This window comes from Notamacropus eugenii, chromosome 1 (genome assembly GCF_028372415.1).
Source record: "Notamacropus eugenii isolate mMacEug1 chromosome 1, mMacEug1.pri_v2, whole genome shotgun sequence".
NCBI lineage: Eukaryota > Metazoa > Chordata > Mammalia > Diprotodontia > Macropodidae > Notamacropus > Notamacropus eugenii.
Window position 1 is genome coordinate 151,631,120 of NC_092872.1, and position 20,230 is coordinate 151,651,349.

The 20,230-nt window shown below is 33.8% G+C and overlaps 1 protein-coding gene across 2 annotated transcripts in view; it reads right to left on the reverse strand.

Annotated features, from left to right (window-relative positions):
• ENTREP2 (endosomal transmembrane epsin interactor 2) overlaps positions 1–20,230 on the reverse strand; it is a 594,790-nt gene that overhangs the window by 196,529 nt on the left and 378,031 nt on the right. For both annotated transcript variants that reach the window (XM_072616748.1, XM_072616759.1), the window contains exon 3: positions 7,801–7,911. In XM_072616748.1, coding sequence (XP_072472849.1) covers positions 7,801–7,911 — 111 coding nt within the window. The remainder of the gene's footprint in view (positions 1–7,800; positions 7,912–20,230) is intronic.

Consider the following 20,230-nt stretch of genomic DNA (forward strand, 5'->3'; position numbering starts at 1 on the left):
TTCTATATTTCTTCTTCATATTGAGAACTCTGAGGGAGTAAACTCCTCTCTTCTCAAATAAGACTTATGATGCAGCTACCAGGCATCCAATTCTACTTTGATAACATATCTCATATCAAAAAATCCTTCCCTAGGGCAAGATTTTCATCAGAAGCTTTCAAGGTCCCTTACATTGTTACTATTCCCCTTTGTGTTCTAAATTTAACAGAAAATATTAGCAGTAATATGTGAGACTGGGGCAGATTGAAAAGATTCACACACACACACACACACACACACACACAAACACCACAGAACCAAACTTTAATTGCTGGATTTTTCTTCAATTTTCAGTCTCAAGATCTGGAAAGTGCATTTTTAACCATCCAGACCAAGAATTTTTAAAACTTTTTGTGTCAGTCAGTCAGTCAGCTATATTAAATGAATGCTTATTATATGCTGTGCCAAGTGCTAGAGAGAAAAAAAGGTAAAAAATGTTTCTTTCAAAAAGTTCACAGTGAAAAAAGACAACATAAAAGCAACTATATACACAACTGTGCAAAAGAAAAAAGATATACCTAGTACACACTGGAGATCAGCAGGGGGAAGGCACTAGAATTAAGGGAAATTATGAAAGCTTTTGGTAGAAGGCGGGATATTTGTTGGTACTTGAAGAAAGTCAAGAAAGTTAGGAAAGAGAGAGAGGAAGAAGGAGAGTATTCCAGGCATGCAGTAGTAAAAATGCAAGAAACCAATGTCACTGGGTCACAGAAAACATGACGGGGATGGGGAGAAAGGCATAAGAAAACTTAAGGAAGGGTCAGGTCTTGAAGGATTTTAGATTACTAAGGAAACTATACTGTAATACAGTTATCAAAATATCTTTTAAAACAAGTTCACTAAACTCAAGTTAAGAATCTGAGATGTACATGTCCAACACTTTATAGACAGATAAACTGAAAGCCAGAGAGATTAAGTAATTTGCTTAGTCATACAGAGAGTGTCAGAATGCCAACTCTAATTTAGGTTCTTTACATTATGCTATAATGCTTCTTCTTCTAATAATAACATATTTATATTGGGTCTCAAGGTTTAGAAAATACTTCATTCACAACAACAGATGAGGAAAAATTCTGGTGAGGTAAAATAACTCTCTTGTGGTCAAACAGCTAGTCATTCAGAAATCAAACCCAGGTCTTCTGACTCCAAGAACTCAGTACTGATATTCAAAAGTATTTGGTCTTCATAAAAGTTTCAGTTTTCATTAAACTGAATATGAACTTAAATTACTTTATAAAATTTTATCTTTCAGGCACCATTTTGCTTAGAGAGTCTGTTCTGAAAATATAAAGTGCTAACACATACATTCTTCCAACCTAAAGTTAATATTTACCCATTTGGCATTTACTAAAATAGGAGAGTAACACAAGTAGCATCCAATGGTATTTAGAGATTACTTGAAGAAATCTATATAGTTCTAGAAGCTGAGGATAAAAATATTGCTTTGATGTGAACTGAATATGAATAAGCTATCTAATAGCTAAACCTAATCTCTGCTATTATAATTTACCAACTTTTCTGCCATAATAGTCATCTCACTGATTTGTCAATAACCAAAGAAAATTTATTTTTATTAGCAATTATAAGAGAGAGGTAATTTGTAGTCAAATGATTTGTTGGCATTATCACCTTCTCTATTTATTCTTAATCTGAATTTGATTTCACCCAAACTCAAGCTCATCTGACTAATAAACCAATTTGGTATTTACTAAGATAGAAGAATACCAACTATACCGAAATACAGTTATAAAATATTTTTTAAAACAAGTTCACTAACCTCAGGGTAACAACCTCAGATTCTAGAAGTTGAAAATTTTTTGATGAAGAAGTTGAGGGCCAGAGAGATTAGGCAAACTGCTCAGTGATACAGAGTTTGTATTAAAAGTGCCAATTCTAACCCAGAGAGAAGCTCTTTCCACTCTACTATACTGCCTCTTCCAATAATATAACTCACATTTATTAGATCTTAAAGTTTAGAAAATACTTTCCTTAGAATAACAGATGAAACTTAATTCCCTCCCCCATTTGCAGGTCATTATTGTGAATAGCCATGCCAAGATGACAGAGTTTAGAGAACAGTCAAGATAATATTTCAGAGTAATTTTATAACTCTTCCTGAACTGTCTTCACAACCAAGCTTTATGTTTAAATGCTGGAAATTCCTTCCAAATTAGCTATCTTTTTTAAAATGTAAGTATAAAACAAATTCATAAACTAAATACCAATGAATTTGTGATTTATGCACTGTCTCAGATGAGCCGCATCATGACATTAACTATGAACATGAATAATCACAAGTTAAGTACGTTGCTCAAATGGTAGGTATTAGTGATACTGGATATTAATGACATTGTTCTAGTACTAACATAGCTTTACCCAAAGACCAAGATTGAGCTGATAATGCAAGAAAAACAACAGAGAGGCAGATACACATAAAATACAAATCATTACAAAGTAGAATTCATTAGAACATAGGTCCACCTTGGACCCTCCATTCAAGTGTATCTGGTTACTGGAATAACAAAGGAAATACCCTGTAAGGAGGTTTTACTACTATGGATGTCTCCAGACATGGATTTCGATAAAAGTATTATAGTAAGCTTCCTATGTAATTGTATCAAATGATAAATGAGAAAAAGTCTGTTGTCTTGTTTTCTTTTGACAATGATGGTAACTAGGATAAGTGAAAAATAGAAAAAAACTGAAAGAGCTAAAAAAATGGAGAAGGGAAGAAGCAGAGGGGTAAATTGGATAGAGGAAGGATCGTCTGTGAAGGAAACAGACCAAAAGAAAAAGAATCTGAAAAGTCACTTAATTAGGAACTTTATCAAATCACAGATACAGAACCCGGAGGAATCTCAGAGTCCAGTACTCTTATTTTGGAACTGAGGAAACTGAGGTCCAGAGAAGTTATGTGACCTGGTCTGTGCCACACAGGGAGTGATAAAGGAAGGCATTTGAATACTGGCCCATTTACTCCACACCCAGAAGTCTTTTCTTGGTACCAGAGGGAAGTTCCTGGTGGCCAAGCAGAAATTTGAACCCAGGTCCTCTGACTTCACTCAAACACTTTTTCTCAATTAATTAATCATGATTTAGACCAATTTCAATTTTTATCCAAGAGGACACAGCAGGTTATTGTGACTAATTCATAAGTATACTGTAACTGTTTCTCAGCTTTCAGTCAGATCTTTCCTCTTAATCACTTGTTTCTGGGGGTGTGTTTAAAGACTTCTTTCTTCCCACTGTCATTTCCAAGAAGTAAAGCTGGTCTTTGGTTTTCTGAAGCTAGCAGAGATTATACCTCAATAAGAGAAGTAGAGAATAAAAACTGAAGTTGCTTTCACTAATAAATTTGTGATTGTATTCCATCTACATTAATAGGACAGGTGCCTACTCTTCTGAGAATAGGCCTACTTTTCTGCTTTTCTCCTGTTCCCTGTGGATTCCAGATACAAATACAGATAGTGAGTCCAGGGATTGCAATAAGACACTAATTAGTATGTGGATCACTGATGCATCTGGAATGCCTGCAGCTGTAGACTGAATGTAGATTAAAAAAAGTCTCTCTCAGGAGGATAGCATATTTAAATGTAAACCTTATGAATAAGTGTCTATTATTGATGGAATCTAATCTAATCAATCTAATACTTGGCCTATTTTTAGTAAACTTGACTTCTATTATTCTGAGGGAAAAAAGGAGAAAATAAATTAGCTAATTTTTGGAGGACAAGGGTTAGACAAGAAAAAACCTACATTTTCTTGAAAATTACAGAGTTGATTCACAACCATCTATATATCGACACTAGTGGGATTGACTCTGAGACACATAACTATTTATAGACAAATCTGAAGATTCACAAAAATGCTTTTCCAGGACAGAACTTCTCTGGTATATTCAAAGACTGAGCTTTAGCAGTGTAGCAGCAAGCACCCTGACACATCCAGAATGGCCTGCTAGCACAGGTTCTTAGACATGCTTTTCTAAAAGGAAAGCAACTTTTGAGGGGTCAACAATCTTCTTTAATTACATATACCAATAGAGAGAATACAAGCAAAGAAAGGAAGACCAACAGACAGGGGTTCTAAAGTCTGACCATTAACAATACACATATCACAGATCAACAGACAGATCCAATTGTCTTGCATACATATATAGTTACCAGAGAGAGAAGCACCAAGATCTGAGTTTTCAAAGTCTGGGGGCTCCTTAATGCCTACCCAGGGTCTCCTCTGGCACACAAACTTTCTTCCAAAGAATAAGCCTCCAAAGCAAAACTCACCTCAGAGTATATATACACTTTTCAGAGCCTGGCCCAGTGCCTCACTAACAATTAACAAAAGGTATAGGCCTTCCTACAAAAGAGCCTCCCCTAATCAAGCTTCTCTTAAAGGGTTTCACTTAAGGTCTATTAATGGGTGGAGAAGATCTTTAATTAACATTATAGGCAGTTTAAATAATGACTCTTCTCCCAACATATACTGGGATCTTTACCTATTTTCAGTTTTTAGCATAAAAATAAAGTTAAATGTAATGTAGCAAGTATAAATTGTCAATGGTTATAGAGCACATCATATACGAAACTAATAATTTCATCAGAAAATATGTAATGTTCCGAACTATTATCAGAATACACTTTTAGATTTTAAAAATTAGATTTTTGAAATATTTGCACAGGATATTTTTGACCTATAATTCTAACACTGCAGGCAACCTATGAGTAGAACAGTCATGTTAATTCCTGTTAGAGGGATGTGAAAAACTATTCAACTAGTCTAGAATATAGGGATTTGAGTTAGGGTCTCTTCGAGCTTGACAAAATGCACTAGCAGCCTTGTTCTACCACTGTTGTATCACTTAGGACAAATTATTTTCTTTTCTCCTATGGGTCTCAGTTTCCTTAACAATAAAATGAGATTGACATGAGTCTCAAATGAGATAATATAATGATAAAAAATAGTTTATGTATATAATTCTTTAAATCTGAAGAACAGAAAGAGCTATACAAATTGAGTTGTAAGAAATGAGTCTAAGGAACATATAAAAAACACTACAATTTTTAGTCTTTTTAATATCATAGGTTTGCAAAACTCTTACCTTAATGTTTACCTGCAGAATATTTGGTTACAATTCAAAACTTTGCTATACTACTCCCCAATTTTTCATTGTTTTATGCATGTTACACATAAATATTTTTATAAATAAATTTGTACATAATGTAAAGTTATCACATACATTTACTGTTACATTACATAATAGATATTATTATTAATGTAATAAACAAAATCATAATTTTGTTAACAATGTGTATTTCCCATAATTTTTCTCATTATAAAGTTCTATACAAATATATTAAAACCATGTTGGATTTTTTCCACTTTTTTATAGAAACACTGTCAAATGGGATAGAAACAATAAGCAATGAAGTGACCTTAATTCCAGCTCATGCCCACAGTACATTATTTTAATAAAATCCTGTTGTTACAGCTTTCACAAAATCTCTCACACCCCTCTCCTTTACTCACAGAACTATGAACCTATCTCAGACCCTCAGTACCTCTCACCTGGACCATCACAATAGCCTCCTAATTGGTCTCCCCAACTCAAGTCTGTCTTCTCTCCACCACAAAGCCTCCAATGTGATTTTCCTAAAGCACAGGTGTGATCCTGACACACCCCTATTCAAGTAACTCCAGTTACTCTGAAATTGCCTCTAGTGCTATAAGTCCAATTGCCTCTTTAATTGCTTGTAGCAGAAAATACAAAGCCCTCTTTTGGGCACTTAAAGCCTTTACAATTCAAGTCCATCCAACTTTTTGGACTTATTAGATTATCATTCTCCTTCGGGCTCTACAATCTAGCCAAAGTGACCTTCTTGCTCTTCCTCAAGAAAACTACTCTACCATCTCCAATGGTTAATAATGAATGTTCTCTCTCCTCATCTCTAATAGAATCCTTTGTTTCTTTCAAGTATTTAGTTCAAGTGCCTATTCCACATGAAGTCTACCCAACTACTAATCTACTACTACTACCACCACCTCCACCATCACTACTACTGCTACTATTACTAATACTACTGCGGCTATTTTTATTGTTCAGTCATTTTCAGTCTTTGTGACTCCATTTGAGGTTTTCTTGGCAAAGATACTGGAGTGGTTGGTCATTTTCTTCTTCAGATCATTTTACACAGGAGGAAACTGAGGCAAACAAGTTTAAGTAACTTGCCCAGGGCCACATAGCTAGTGTCTGAGGCTGGATTTGAACAAATGAAGATGAGTCTTTCTGATTCCAAACACAGAGTTATATCCGCTGTACCACCAAGCTGCTCACTACTACTACTACTACTACCATCACCACCACCACCACCACTACCGCTATAATCACCACCACCACCATACCACTACTTTTATTACCTAAACAACTACTACTACCACTATTCTTATTACTACTATATAGTCCAGCTATGCTTCAAGTAAAACAGTGTCTACTATGTGGATGTTATCTTTCGTATGTTGAAGGTTACATTACAGCTTTCTCATCAAAAGGCATAAACGCAATACTTACATTCATGATGATGGATCCCCTTACACATTCTAACTCCTCATAACAAGCATTTATAACATGGTGAGTTAGTGTTACTGGTATTGTGTGTTACTATGTTTCTGAGATAATCTAAGTGATCTATTTAAGGAATGAATTTATAACCTGGTGTCTTTTTAGCGTCATTCTCTGTTTGTTCTGTGAACCAGAGTTTTGTGTCTGTAGATATTTACTCAAAGGGAAACAATAATATGCCAGTGACATCCAGAGTAGGATGAACGTTGGCAGCGCAGGAGTACTGCTTGCCTAGAATTCAGTTATTTCATTTAGATTTGCCACAGATGTTCTACCCACTTTTGGGATAAGTTGGAGCAATGTTACATAAGCTATAATTAACATCACAGAGCAAAACAAAGTACTTAAGATGCATTCTTAGAGCGTAGGGAATTTATCAGCTTTGAAGCCACGCTCACTCAACCTCACTTCTAGAAGCCTAGATATATGTGGGGCAAAAACCCAAGCTCCTCTGTGGGGAGCTAAAATAGGAAGACTATAAGAAAAGTAGAAAGAAGAAATATTATAAGGATATTACAAGAAAAAAATTGAAGTAATTTAGCATAGCCTTCAGTGGTTCACAAACTACAGAAATAGAAAACCAGCTGGAATTCTGACCATCAGGAAAATGAGGCAGAAATCCACTCCCTTCATTTTACAAATGAGAAAAATGAGACAATGATATTATGTGGCTTGTCTCAAAACCTAGAGCAAGTAAGTTAGTGGTAAGCCAGGACAGGAATCCCAAGACTCCTGACTTTCATTCAAGATTTTTGGAATCATATCATGTACTTTCTTTGCATTCACGTTCTGATTAGTAATGTTTTAAAATTTTGATTCACAAAACTAATTTTTAAAAAAATCAATATGACAAACACTGAAAAATAATTGTCACTTAGTAAATGTAAAACATTTGTTCTTATGTAAAACTTTTACACTGTTACCTTGGGATACACTAATCCTAAGTGGTTTTCAAGTAAAATAAGCTATGTGGAGGGAAATATTTTTAGAAATCCCTTTAAGTTCCTCAAACAACTCAAAAATCTGCATCAATAGAAACATTAAGCAAAAAGCAGAAACACCAAAAGATGTCGATTTTAAAATGGATTCAGTGCAAAAATCAAAGCCTTTGCCCTTTGTTTGAAGGTCTCCATTTCATTACTCACCAACTGACAGCCTTCTAGGGAGTTGACTAGCTGAGCATTCTGACAGGACAGAATAGAACCAGCCAAATTCAGCATTACACACACTGCAGACAACAGCATGAAGAAGGTTATCTGGAAATAAACCAAAAAAAAACCCCAAATTGATTATCCAATGGGAGGGGTCAAAGGAAAGTTTTCATCTAACTCTTTAAAGTATTTTAAACTCATCAAATAATGATCACCCAATACATGGGTGATAACCATATATTTTAAAGAAAAACACAATGCATTGTCTCAACATTTATATGGCTGTAGCACTTTAAGAAAGCAAAGTAGAATATTTACAAAGCTCAGGCTGTCACAATTTTGCCTGGAACCTATTATAATTAATAATCTAGAGACTAGATTTCAAAACAGGATTAATTATTCAGTCTCAGATGTGTCAACTGACAAAAGCTGAAATAAAATTAAATAAATGAACTGTAAATCATCAGCTTTCATTTTTGCTTTTCCAATCTAGAAAACAGTATTATTTGTTGGTCAAATTAGCTTTATAGAAACTATCATATATGCATAAATATATATATACACATACGGTACATATTCTATATGTATTGCATGTGTACACCTTGTCTGCACCATCAAAATGTAAACTCTTTCAAGACAGGGACTAGGTTACTTCTAGCTTTTTTTTCAGCAAAGTATTTAGCACATAGTAAAAGCTTACTAAATGCTAGTTGACTGGGTGACTGATTCTATTGCAGGATACAACATGTAAACAGGATGGCAAACAGAAACTAATCTGAGGGTGAAGGATACACTAACAACTGAGGTAGCACCTGAATTGGGAAGACAAGAATTCTAAAAAGTAGACATAAGAAAATCGCACATTCAAGCGTAGGGGAGCATAGACAAAGGTAAGGGAGAGGAAGATGGCATGCCAAACTCAGGGAATAGGATTGTTTTGCTGAAATAAAAAGTGTGAAAAGGGGAGTAATGTGATAAAAGTCCAGAACTGCAGCTAATTTAAAAGGGCTTTAAAAGCCAAACCAAATCATTTGCAGTTTATCCTAGAGGCAATAAGGATTTTCTGAAGTTTCTCAAGGAAGGCAATAAAATGGTGAGACGTGATTTAGGGAAAATTTTTCAAGCCCCAGGTCCTCTGACTCAAGACCCTATGCTCTGCATACCAGTAGGACTATGCAATGGTACTTATTAAGTTAGTGTGGTTTTGTGAAAAGGTTGTTTAAGCTTTTAGAAAAATTTCATTGTTCTCACAACTTCTGCCTACCAAAAGATTCAACAGCTTCATAGTACATTCTAAAATGATATGTAAATGAACTAAACGAGGTGATTTCAAAGATCTAGTTCCCCAAGTACTTGTGCATAAATGACACTTTCAGAAAGAGGAGGGCTAGTTTTGCCAAATTCTCTTGTAGAAAAATGACACAGTTTAAAATTTAATTACATCATACTAGAAATGCTATAATATACTTATAGTAAAGGTCAGAAAGGATAGCTGAAGAAAATAGTCAATGAATTACAGGTTCAAGCAACAGGCATAATAAAAGATGGATTAACAGCTCACAAATTATGCTAGTACCTTGCTCTGCTCTTTCTGAGCAAGGGTTTCCCTTGATCCATCATAAGTTTTTAACAGAAATGTGTTCTTTGGAAAACAACTGGAAAATGATTGCTAATGTTGTAATTTCAAGAGGGAGAGAAAGCTAACAACAAGGTGGGGAGGTGGGGGAACTAAGGTTTCATGTAGGGACGGCACCTGAAGTGGCTGTGAAGGAAGCTATGAATTATACCAGACAGAGATGAGGAGTAGGAAATGCATTCTGAACATGGAAATGAGGTGGAAGACAGAATATCATAAACGGGAAACAACTAGACAGTTTAATTGGAATAGATAATTGTGAAAGGAAAAACTAGAAAATAAAACTGGGATGCAAAGTTTGGAAGTTTTCAAATGCCAGGAATTTGTTCCAATAGGTCTGGGAAGTACCATTTGTTTATTTTTCCCATAAGGACTGTTTACTTATGCTTACTGATGGTTTTAGATAGATGTTTCTTATCTTTTCAAAGAAAAATCCATTTATACCTATGCTTTAAGGGTTTTTAGTAGGATGAGTGCTGTATTTTATAAAAAGTTTTCTTCTGCATCTATTTATATGATCATATGATTTTAATTACTTTGTTATTGATATATAATTATGTTAAAAGCTTACCTTGTGGTAAATCATCCCTGCATTCTTTGCATAAATCCCACTTGGTAACCATGTACAATCTTTATAATATGTTATCGTAATCCCCTGACAAATATTTAGAATTTTTGTATCTTTATTCAAAAGATCTATTTTTCTCTGTTTTTGTTCTTCCTGGTATAGGTATCACCACCATATTTGTTTCATAAAAGGAGTTTGGTAGGATCTTTTTTTGTTTATTATTCCAAATTATTTAATATTGGAATTAGTTGATCTATGACCATATTAACGATTTGTTTATTTTATTGTTTTTCTTAAAAAAAACCCCAAACTTCTAGTTTTATTTACTAATTCAATGGTTTTCTTACAATCAATTTTATGAATCTCATCTTTAATTTTTAATATTTCCAATTTTGTGTTTAATTGGGGATTTTTAATTTGTTCTTTTTCTAGTTTTGTTTAAATTGTACACCAAATCATTGGTGTGCTTGTTCTTTATTTAATTGATATAAGCATTTAGAGATATAAATTTTCCTCTGATTACTGTTTTTGCTGCATCCCATAGGTTTTGATATGCTGCTTCATTATTGTTGTTCTTTTTAATAAAAATCATTTGTTTCTATGACTTGTTCTTAAATGCACTCATTGTTTAATATTAGGATATTTACTTTCCAATTAATTTGTAATCTATCCCATGTGCCCTTATTAAATATAATTTTATTTCATTATGATCTGAAAAGGATACATTTAATATATTTCTGTTTGTCTGCATTTAAATATGAAATTTATATGCCCTAATACATGGTCATTTTTTGTAAAGGTACCATGTACTGCTGAAAAGAGGTGTGTATATTCCTTTCTATTACCATTTAATTCTCTCCAGATTTCTATCATATCCAGCTTATTTGTAAAGAGTGATAATTTTGTTTCCTTCATGCCTGTTCTAATCCCTTCAATTTCCTTTTCTTCTCTTATTTCTATAACTACCATATCTAGCACAATACTGATTATGTGATAATGGGCATTCTTTCTTCATCCCAATCTTATTGGGAAGGCTTCTAGCTTATCCCTATTACAAATAATGCTTCCTGATGGCTTTGTATATAGACTATTTATCATTTTAAGGAAAGCTCCATTTATTCTTATGCTTTCTAATATTTTCAGTAGGAATAAACGTATTTTATCAAAAGATTTTTCTGCATCTATTCAGATAATCATGATTTGTTATTTTTGCTATTAATAGTCATTTATGCATATAGTTTTCCTAATATTGAATCAGCCCTGCATTCCTGGTATAAATTCCAACTTGTCATAATGTATAATCTTTGTGATATAATGCTGTAATCTCCTTGATATTATTTTATATAAAATTTTTGCATCAATATTCATTAGAGAAATTGGTCTATAGTTTTCTATGGTTTTGCTCTTCCTCATCTAGATATCAGCACCTTTTTGTGTCATAAAAGGAATCTGACAGGACTCCTTTGACTATTTTTTCAAATAGTTTGTATAGTATTTGAATTAATTGCTCTTTATTCATTTCGTAGAATTCACTTGTGATTCATCTTGTGCTGGGGAATTTTTCCTAGGGAGCTCATTTATGGCTTATCAATTTCTTTTTCTAAGATAGGATTATTTATGCATTCTAATTCCCCTTCTGTTAATATGAGCAAAATAAAAAAAATACAAAAATGAGATGCACATATTTGGAGATATCTGCACTCTAAATGTTTACTTCTAAATGTGTCTGAACTGTAGTAGAGCCTTCTGAGTACATGTTGGTCTGACAGGCTACAGTTAGACCCATTTTATCTTGACCCCAACTTAGTAATGTCATTTTATTCTTTTTTGAGAACAAATGATGACAACCATATAACCAATCTGAGCAATTTATATTTTTGTAAATATCCATCCATTTCACTTTGATTGTCAGTTCTGTGAGCATATAAATGGGCCAAATAGCTCCTAATGATTACTTTAATCTCCTCTTCATTGGCAGTGCATTCACCCTTTTCTCTTTTTTGACACTGACAATTTGGTTTTCTTCTTTCTATTTTTAATCAAATTAACCAATGTTTGATCTATTTTTGTTGTTTTTTTGTTTTTAATAAAACCACCTCCTAGTTTTATTTCATGGTATTATTTTCCATTTTATTAATCTCTCCTTTGATTTTTCAGGATTTCCAATTTGGTATTTAATTGGGGATTTTTAATTTGTTCTTTCTCAGTTCTTTTTCAAATTGCATGTCTAATTCATTGATGTGCTCTTTCTCTATTTTATTAAGTGTTTAGAAAAGTGCCATTTCTTTCTTGAAATACTACGATATGTAGGCTCTTTTTTTTTGGTTAAGTAGTCCAGTAATTTACCTGTTTACTAGATCAGTGGTGCTGTATATGAGATAGCTTGCATTTTCTTCTATTTTTTTCAAGACTTTCACTTGGTTTTTAACATTTCCCATCCTTTTGTCCCCACAACTTCTATTTCGTTTATCTAATTTTCCCAATTTGTTGCCTGGGCAAGATTTTATACCTTTCATGTTAAAGTATTAATTCTCTTTCCAAATCTCTTCTCTATAGTTTTTCTTTTTCTACTTCTTTCCTCTAACACTCTTATTTTGTTTATAAAGTAAATTCTAACTTTTTTTAAAGCTTATATTATTTTTTAATGGAAATTCTAATTTCCTTGTAGCCAAGTTATGTCATTCTTTGAGACTTCATTTGCAGTTGGTTCAGAGTTATTCTCCTCTTCTGGGTTTGTATCTCAAGCACCTCTGGCATCATAACAGCTCATTATCTTTTCTTGTTATTGTTTGCTCACTGAGATTTTAAGAGACATGCTCTGAATGTTTTCGTCAGGACAGTCATAGCCATATGTCCCCAGATTGCCTTATTTGGGATTTTATAGTTATATCTGCCTCATAGTATCTGCTCCATTCCTCAAGGATCACAGGAATTGGCAGAAGGAACTGCAAGCTCTCAGGAGCATTCTGCAGCATTCTGATCACTGTCCTCTTGGGCTTTTCAGGCTCTGAACCCTGATTTGTGCCTAAGCAATTCAGCTGTAGACTTGCTCCTAAAGAGAGCTGCAGTTGGCAGTTTATGGCTTTGACCCATGTCAGTTAGCTGGAAGGTTCTGCAGGTTTGGAGGGACAGGTGCTTAGTCCTGTTCTCTCCATTCTAGGATAAAATCAGTAGTGGTACAGCCCTGTTTTTCCAGGGTTTGGTTGCAAAATCCTCTCTCCTAGGTTAAAGTGACAGTACTATGGTCCTGAATTTCTCACAGGGACTGATCTTAAAGTCTCTTCTCCAGTTTTAGGGACACACTGCAGAAGCCTGCAGTAGCCTCTGGGCCCCAGGGATGAGTCTGAGATTGCAATCCCCTCTCTGGGGTCAGGATGACAGCCCTGATGCCCTGTTATGCACTAGAGTCTGACTCTGATTCCAGCCCCACTCTGTTCCACAGTTCCTTCCTCAGTTACTTGCCTTTGGGATGAATTTGTTATTCTGTCCTGGAAGTACGACTCACTGTGTTTTCTCTTTAAATTTCTTATCACTAGTTAGCATGGTGCTAATCTGAGATCTAGGTTTGAGTAGTTCCCTATGGAATTGTGCTGTACTGCTTTCATTATTTTATCATTATTTTTCATAGAACTGAACCTGGGAAACAAGCTGTATCTTTTTATCTAATTAAGTCGAAAGATCTAATCAGCCTAAATTATAAATAAAAGAGCCCTTAAGTGAACCTCCATTGATCATGCAAATTCAGTTGTAACCTGACTATGGGATCATTTATCCCCTACATTGATGGTAAGGAAACTATGGTCCATAGGCTAACTCCAGCTTACTGTCTGTTTTTGTAGAGCTTGCAAGCTATGAATTGTACTCGTGTGTCACTCAAAAATAAGAGGTGAGCCAAATTTGGCCCAAAGATCAGAGCTGGGTGATCTCTCCCTTATGCTGTTATCTATGGAACTCCTTGTTTATTCAGTCTGTAGAGTTGATTCCTGTTAAATCCTGTCCTCATCTGGGTGAATTTCTGCCCACTAAATGTACTGCTGCTGATTCTGTAGCTAGACCTTCTGATTTTGTTCAACTCTTATCCCTTGTTTTTCGTATTAGGCTATTTAGGACAAATGAACTTCATTAAAGAAAAAACATAAAGCTCAAGATTAATACATGGAATAAATATGGGGTACTGTGAAAGTTGAAGATGAAATAAAATGTTATTAACATTATAAACTATAAAAAACAAGGTTGGTTGTATATCCATCCATCCACTCAGTCAACACATTTTCTGACTGCTTTTGACATAATACTGCAGCATATGAGAGGCTATCTAGGATAGAGAGAACTATAACATAGTTCCTGCCCTCCAGACAACTTCCCAGGAGTCTCCGTGACAACAAAAGAAGAATTAATACAGGCACTGTCATCAGAATAGCTTGAAGGCATGCTAAAATTTCATGAAAAATATTTTTATTGTACCCTAGTTTGTATTCAACATTCATTTTTCAGAATCTCATAAAATATAAAATAAAGAAAAGGAAAAGGTTAAATATGCCTGGTGTAAAGTTATTTATTTCCCACCAGTGTTGTTTTTTTAAAAAACCTTTTATATTATTTGTTTTCAGAGAAGAGATTAATGGCTATTTTTTCTATACAAATGATTAAAGACTTGGTAATTCCTAAAAATAACTTCAAATACACTGAATGCACAGCCAGTTTCTGAAAAAACAAACATGAGAACCATGTAATTCTAAGTTCTCTCTAGTCCCTTACATATCTGTTAAGTAGTAATGCATTCAACTGAAATAAAAATAAAATATTTATTTAAAAGTTATTCAATCTGACAATCACTATTCATTAATGATCAAAACTCATCACTTTCTCCAATAAGTGATTAAAACTAAGACTTCAAAATAAAAGTTTCTGACTAGTCGAGAACACATACAAAAGCCATTTCCAGCCTATAACTCACTGATCAAAGTGCGCTCTTACAATCCTGGGGTACATGACCTTTTCCTCAACTCTGAGAATCAAAATCCATTTTTTTCTCCAAGAATCAGCTAAAGTGTCATCTATTCCATGAAGCTTTCTATGATCCCTCACATCTGAAAGTGATTTTTGATTTTAATTGTCTTCATCTGAATCTTTCTTTTGCTATTACAACATTCAATGTGCATTCTGCTTTCATCTTCATGCTCATCCTCATCATAGATAGCATTTAAAGTGCCTACTACATGCTAAACACTGTACTAGTCCTCTGCAGACCTTTGATTTGATCCTCACAAATACCCTGAGAGGTAGATACTATTATTATCTCTGCTTTATGGAAGAGGAAACTGAAGCAAATAGAGGTTAAGTGATCAGACAGTCATAAGGATGGTTAAGTAGGGGGAAAATGGCCAAAGTTGGAAATGAGGCAGATGAAAGTTTTTGTGAAGATTTAATGGTGAGATTGACCATAAGTAGCCATGTACTTCTAATCCAGGTGATATAGGGAAAAGCAAGCAAAAAAAAAAGCGTGTGATATTTTTGGTCATGATGCAGAGATGTATCTCCACCAATAATCTAATCTTGAATACAAGGATATGGAGGATATATACAACCTAATGAATTATAAAAAAATATTATTCAAATAACTATTATTGCATTATTTTGAATATTTCTTCCACCAATGAAAATGTAACCATTTTATGACCTGATAGTCTTTTCAAAAGGAGATATGGAGCCAGAAAATTCATTACCTTATGGCTAAATGGGTAAAGAGCCTTTCTGAACATTTCTAGGATGGTTGTCTGCTTCATACCTGCAGCCTTTCTAGATTAGTAAAATGCCTCTGTGTCCCCTTTAAAAATCATGATAAAGCATGAGTGTACCATTACTGTAGAGAAAAAATGATGATAATAATACTCCTCACATGTATAGTGCTTTCAAGTTTAGAAAGCACTTTTCTTGGACTAATATTTTAAGTGGCAGGCACTGTGTGAAATAGAGAAGATAAAAATAAAGGAAAAAAGACAGTCCCTGACCTCAAAGGAGCTCCTGCTCTAATGGGGGAGACAACATGCAAATAACTACATACAAAAAAGATGCAGATAGGATACATCAGAGATAATCACCAAAGAGAAGGCACTAGTATTAAGGTTTTTCACAGAAGGTGGCATTTTAACTAGGATTTGAAAGAAGACAAGGGAAGCTAAGGGACAGATATTTGGAGGGGAGGGGTAGGAATGAAGAGGCAGAAAATTCCAGGCATGAAGATAGCTAGGAAAAACCAGAATCAGGAGACAGTATCTTTGGCAAGAAACAGCAAGGCAACACGTGACTAAGCCTCAAAGTATATGGCAGTGAGTAAGTTATAAGAATATTGAAAAGTAGAACGGGGAGAGGTTGTGAAATCAAAGGATTTTATATTTGATCCTATAGGTGATATATAAATACAATGAATGATATAATTGTTACTTTCAGGAAGATTTATTCCTGAATGGGGCAGATAAATATAATAATATACAGAATAAATATAAGGAGAATAAATGAATATAAATACACAATACTTCATTGCAAGGTAGCAAGAACTAATGTTTGTATCTAGACACAATATGAAATGGTAATATCAAAGTAATTCAGAGAAACCCCCAAATTAAACTACTATACATACCTTATACATGACAAAACAAAAAAGACACATTTATTTTTAAGAGTTAATGAAATTGAATCTTTTCATCTTGAGTTAGTTAAATTGAAAGGGAATGAAATAGAATCATAACAGTGCATTAACACATTAATGGTAATTTTTCCCCAAGAAACACAGTTTAAGAGCTTAATTTACCAGAACATCTTCATTTAGTTTCTAACTCTTGTCTTCATCAGGCAAATGATGAAAATATGGTTGAATTAAATAAAAAAGGAAAACATCTTTTTTAAGTTGAAAACACTTCACTAAAGATTCTGTTCATTTTCAGCCAAAGGCTTTCCCTCTGTTTTAAACCAAGTTTGCATTCTTTATTGATTCTGTTTCTATCTCCAAAAAGAAATAAATGAAATGGTCCTATAGCACATAGTTTTCAGAACATGATATTTTCTCTAAATAATGAACTGATCTCAAGCAGCAATTTGCTCAGGTCAAAGTTTATAGAAAAGCTTTATTGCTCCATTGTTCTTCTCCTACTTTCCATTTGCCTCCTGAACTCCTTAAGGCGTAGGGAATGAAGAGCAAAAGCATAATCACTTACCACATTTATTTTGTCAATATCAAGAAATCTAATGAAGTTAATTCAATTAAGAAAATATGTTTAATAAATGCTTTGAGTCATAGAAGCATGAGCAGAAAGGGATTTCAGGGATTATTTAGTCTAATCTGCTAATATAAATGAGGAAACTAAAGCCCAGAGGCATTTCTTAACTACCCAAAATCAAACCAAGGTCCTTCATTGCCAAATGTAATGCTCCGTCTGCTCTAAAACTTTGGATTTCCTTCATAAAACAATAGAAAATATTTAAAGTGACACTAGAAGAACAACAATTCAAGTGATTGGAAAGTCCTCTGGATCAAGGAAGGAAATGAATATCACTATTCATAAAACTATGACAGTGTAAGGATTTAAAAGTTCATTGAGTGATACTGCTTGCCAAACACACAACCAATAACAACTAATTCATTGAACAAAACATCAGGCTTTATTAAATACTTCAAGAATTTATTATTTCATTAGAATGTACAGAAAATAACTAAAAGTTTTGTGACTGAGACTTCTTCCACTCCAAAAAAATGCAACAAAAATCACTGAGGCAGTTATGTGAAATTTTAGAAGAGCATGTAGTAAGGTTGGTTTCCTTAGTCTCATGAGGTAATATAGTATTGGAGAAAGCACAATGATGAGGCACAGATCCCAGTTCTATCAACTATTAGCTGTGTGATCTTGGGCATGTCACTTAATTTTCCTGGGCTTCAACTTCTTTATAAAATGCAGAGATTTGATGTGATGATTTCTAAAATACTTTACAGATCTATGCTATGATAGTATAAATATTTGCATATTGCAAAGGGTTTTGTAATGATAAAATGAGATGATATTTGTAAAGGGCTTTGCAAAACTTAGAGAACTATGTAATAACTAGTTACTGGATTATCATTGTATCTATAAGGAAGTTCCAAGAAACAGAACCTTAATAATACCATATCCATATTCAATTTTCCTTTCTTTACCACATTTCAAACTGAAGCAAAAAAAGGAGTTCTTTAATATTTCACTATTAACTAATTCATCACAGCTTCATCTATGGATAAATTCATTATTCATTTATTATTGCTATTAATTCAACGGAAAGAACAAATATAGAGTAGTTAGTGACCAGTTTGAGCTTTTACATTTTCCATAAAACCCTAGATTATTTTTCCTGACTATACTTTCAATAACTGGATTATGTCACAAACAAAATTTGTCTAAATTCCAGGCACTAAAAGGACAGTCTTTTTTGTCAAAGATAAAAATAAAAGCTACTATACACACTTAAACAGAAAAGCTTATATAGAATATGGAATACACCAAAGAAGAAAATAGATTTATCATGATGAGTACTAGTAGGGAAGCAAAAAATAAAAATAGCCAGGAGAAAATTTATGTAAAGACATAAAATACACTGCTTATTGTAATGTCAACCATAAGTCAAAGCAATGTAAATTAATTGCTACAACAAGGAGATCCAAAGATCTGGGAAAGTGCCTTGGTCAGCAAACATCTGATCTATATAAGAAATTGAATGACTTTGATAAAAGCATAAAATAATGAGGGAAGAATTTATGCTCAAACAAGACAACAAAAACATTACAGGACGTAATACGGATAATTTTGATTACATTAAATTAAAAAGAGTTTGCACCAATAAAACCAATGAAGTCAAGATTAGAAGAAAAGCAGAAAAATGGGGGAAATTTTTACAGCAAGTGTGATGGCAAGCTAATTAGGATCTTTTACTGTTTTTATTTTAGTATAATCAAGTGCCTCTGATTGAATCTTGCCTTTACCAACCAAGTCTTTACTAGGAATAAAGGGCAGAAACAAAAAGTCTCTTAACTAGAAATGGTATATGTATTTGAATAGTTAATTATCTTAATGTGATTAAAGAAGATCTTTCCCATCCATTTATGGGCCTGGGAAGATTTGTAGGAAGGCCCACATCATTTCTTAAGTTTCTAATGAGGTACTGGTTCTCAAGGGTTGAGATGCCCTCTTGCTCTAAAAAATGTATAAATATTCTGAGGGTAAAGTTTTACTTTGGGGCTTAGTTTTTGGAAGAAGCTTTGTGTGCCAGATCTAACTCTGGGAAGTCATGAAAGAGCCCCCCCCAGCTTTCAAAACCCACTTGTTGGTGCTTCCCTCTATGGTAACTGTGTGTGTATGTAACAGAGAGCTGGATGTGTCAGTTGATTTATTATGTATATATTCATTATGTCAGACAGCTGGAAGCCATGTTTGTTGATCTATATTTTTCTGTATTTTCTCTGAAGTTCAGGGTGCTGACTTTTTCCCCTGAACTAAGTGAATGAAACATGTACTTTATTAAAGTGATTGTTGACCCTTCAAGTTGCTTTTCTTTTAGAAAAGCAAATCAAAGAACCTGTGATTGCAGGCCCTCCTCTGTATGTCAGGGTGCTTACTGATACAGCAGGTTTCTCTGATAAAAGACTCATTTCTCAAATTTAAAAAGCACTGCATCAAATTTATAAGAATATGAGTTATTCCACAATTTGTAAAAGGTCAAAGGATATGAAGAGATAATTTTCATAAGAAATCAAAGCTATTTACAGTTATATGAAAAAATGTTCTAAATCATTATTGATTAGAGTATTAATCTCTATATCCAGATCATGTACCCATTTGGACTTTATTCTTGTGTAGAGTGTCAGGCATGGGTCTATGCCTAGTTTCTGCCACACTTTCATCCAGTTTTCCCAGCAATTTTTGTCAAACAGTAAGTTCTTATCCCAGAAGCTAGGGTCCTTGGGTTTATCAAACAGTAGATTCTTATATTCATTGCCTACTGTGTCTTGAGTACCTAGCATATTCCACTTTTCTACACTTCTGTTTCTTACCAGTACCAAGGGGTTTTGATAATTTCTGCTTTATAATACAATTTGAGATCCAGTAGAGCTAGACCACCTTCCTTAGCATTTCTTTTCATTAGTTCTCTTGACATTCTGGACCTTTTCTTCTTCCGGATGAATTTTGATATTATTT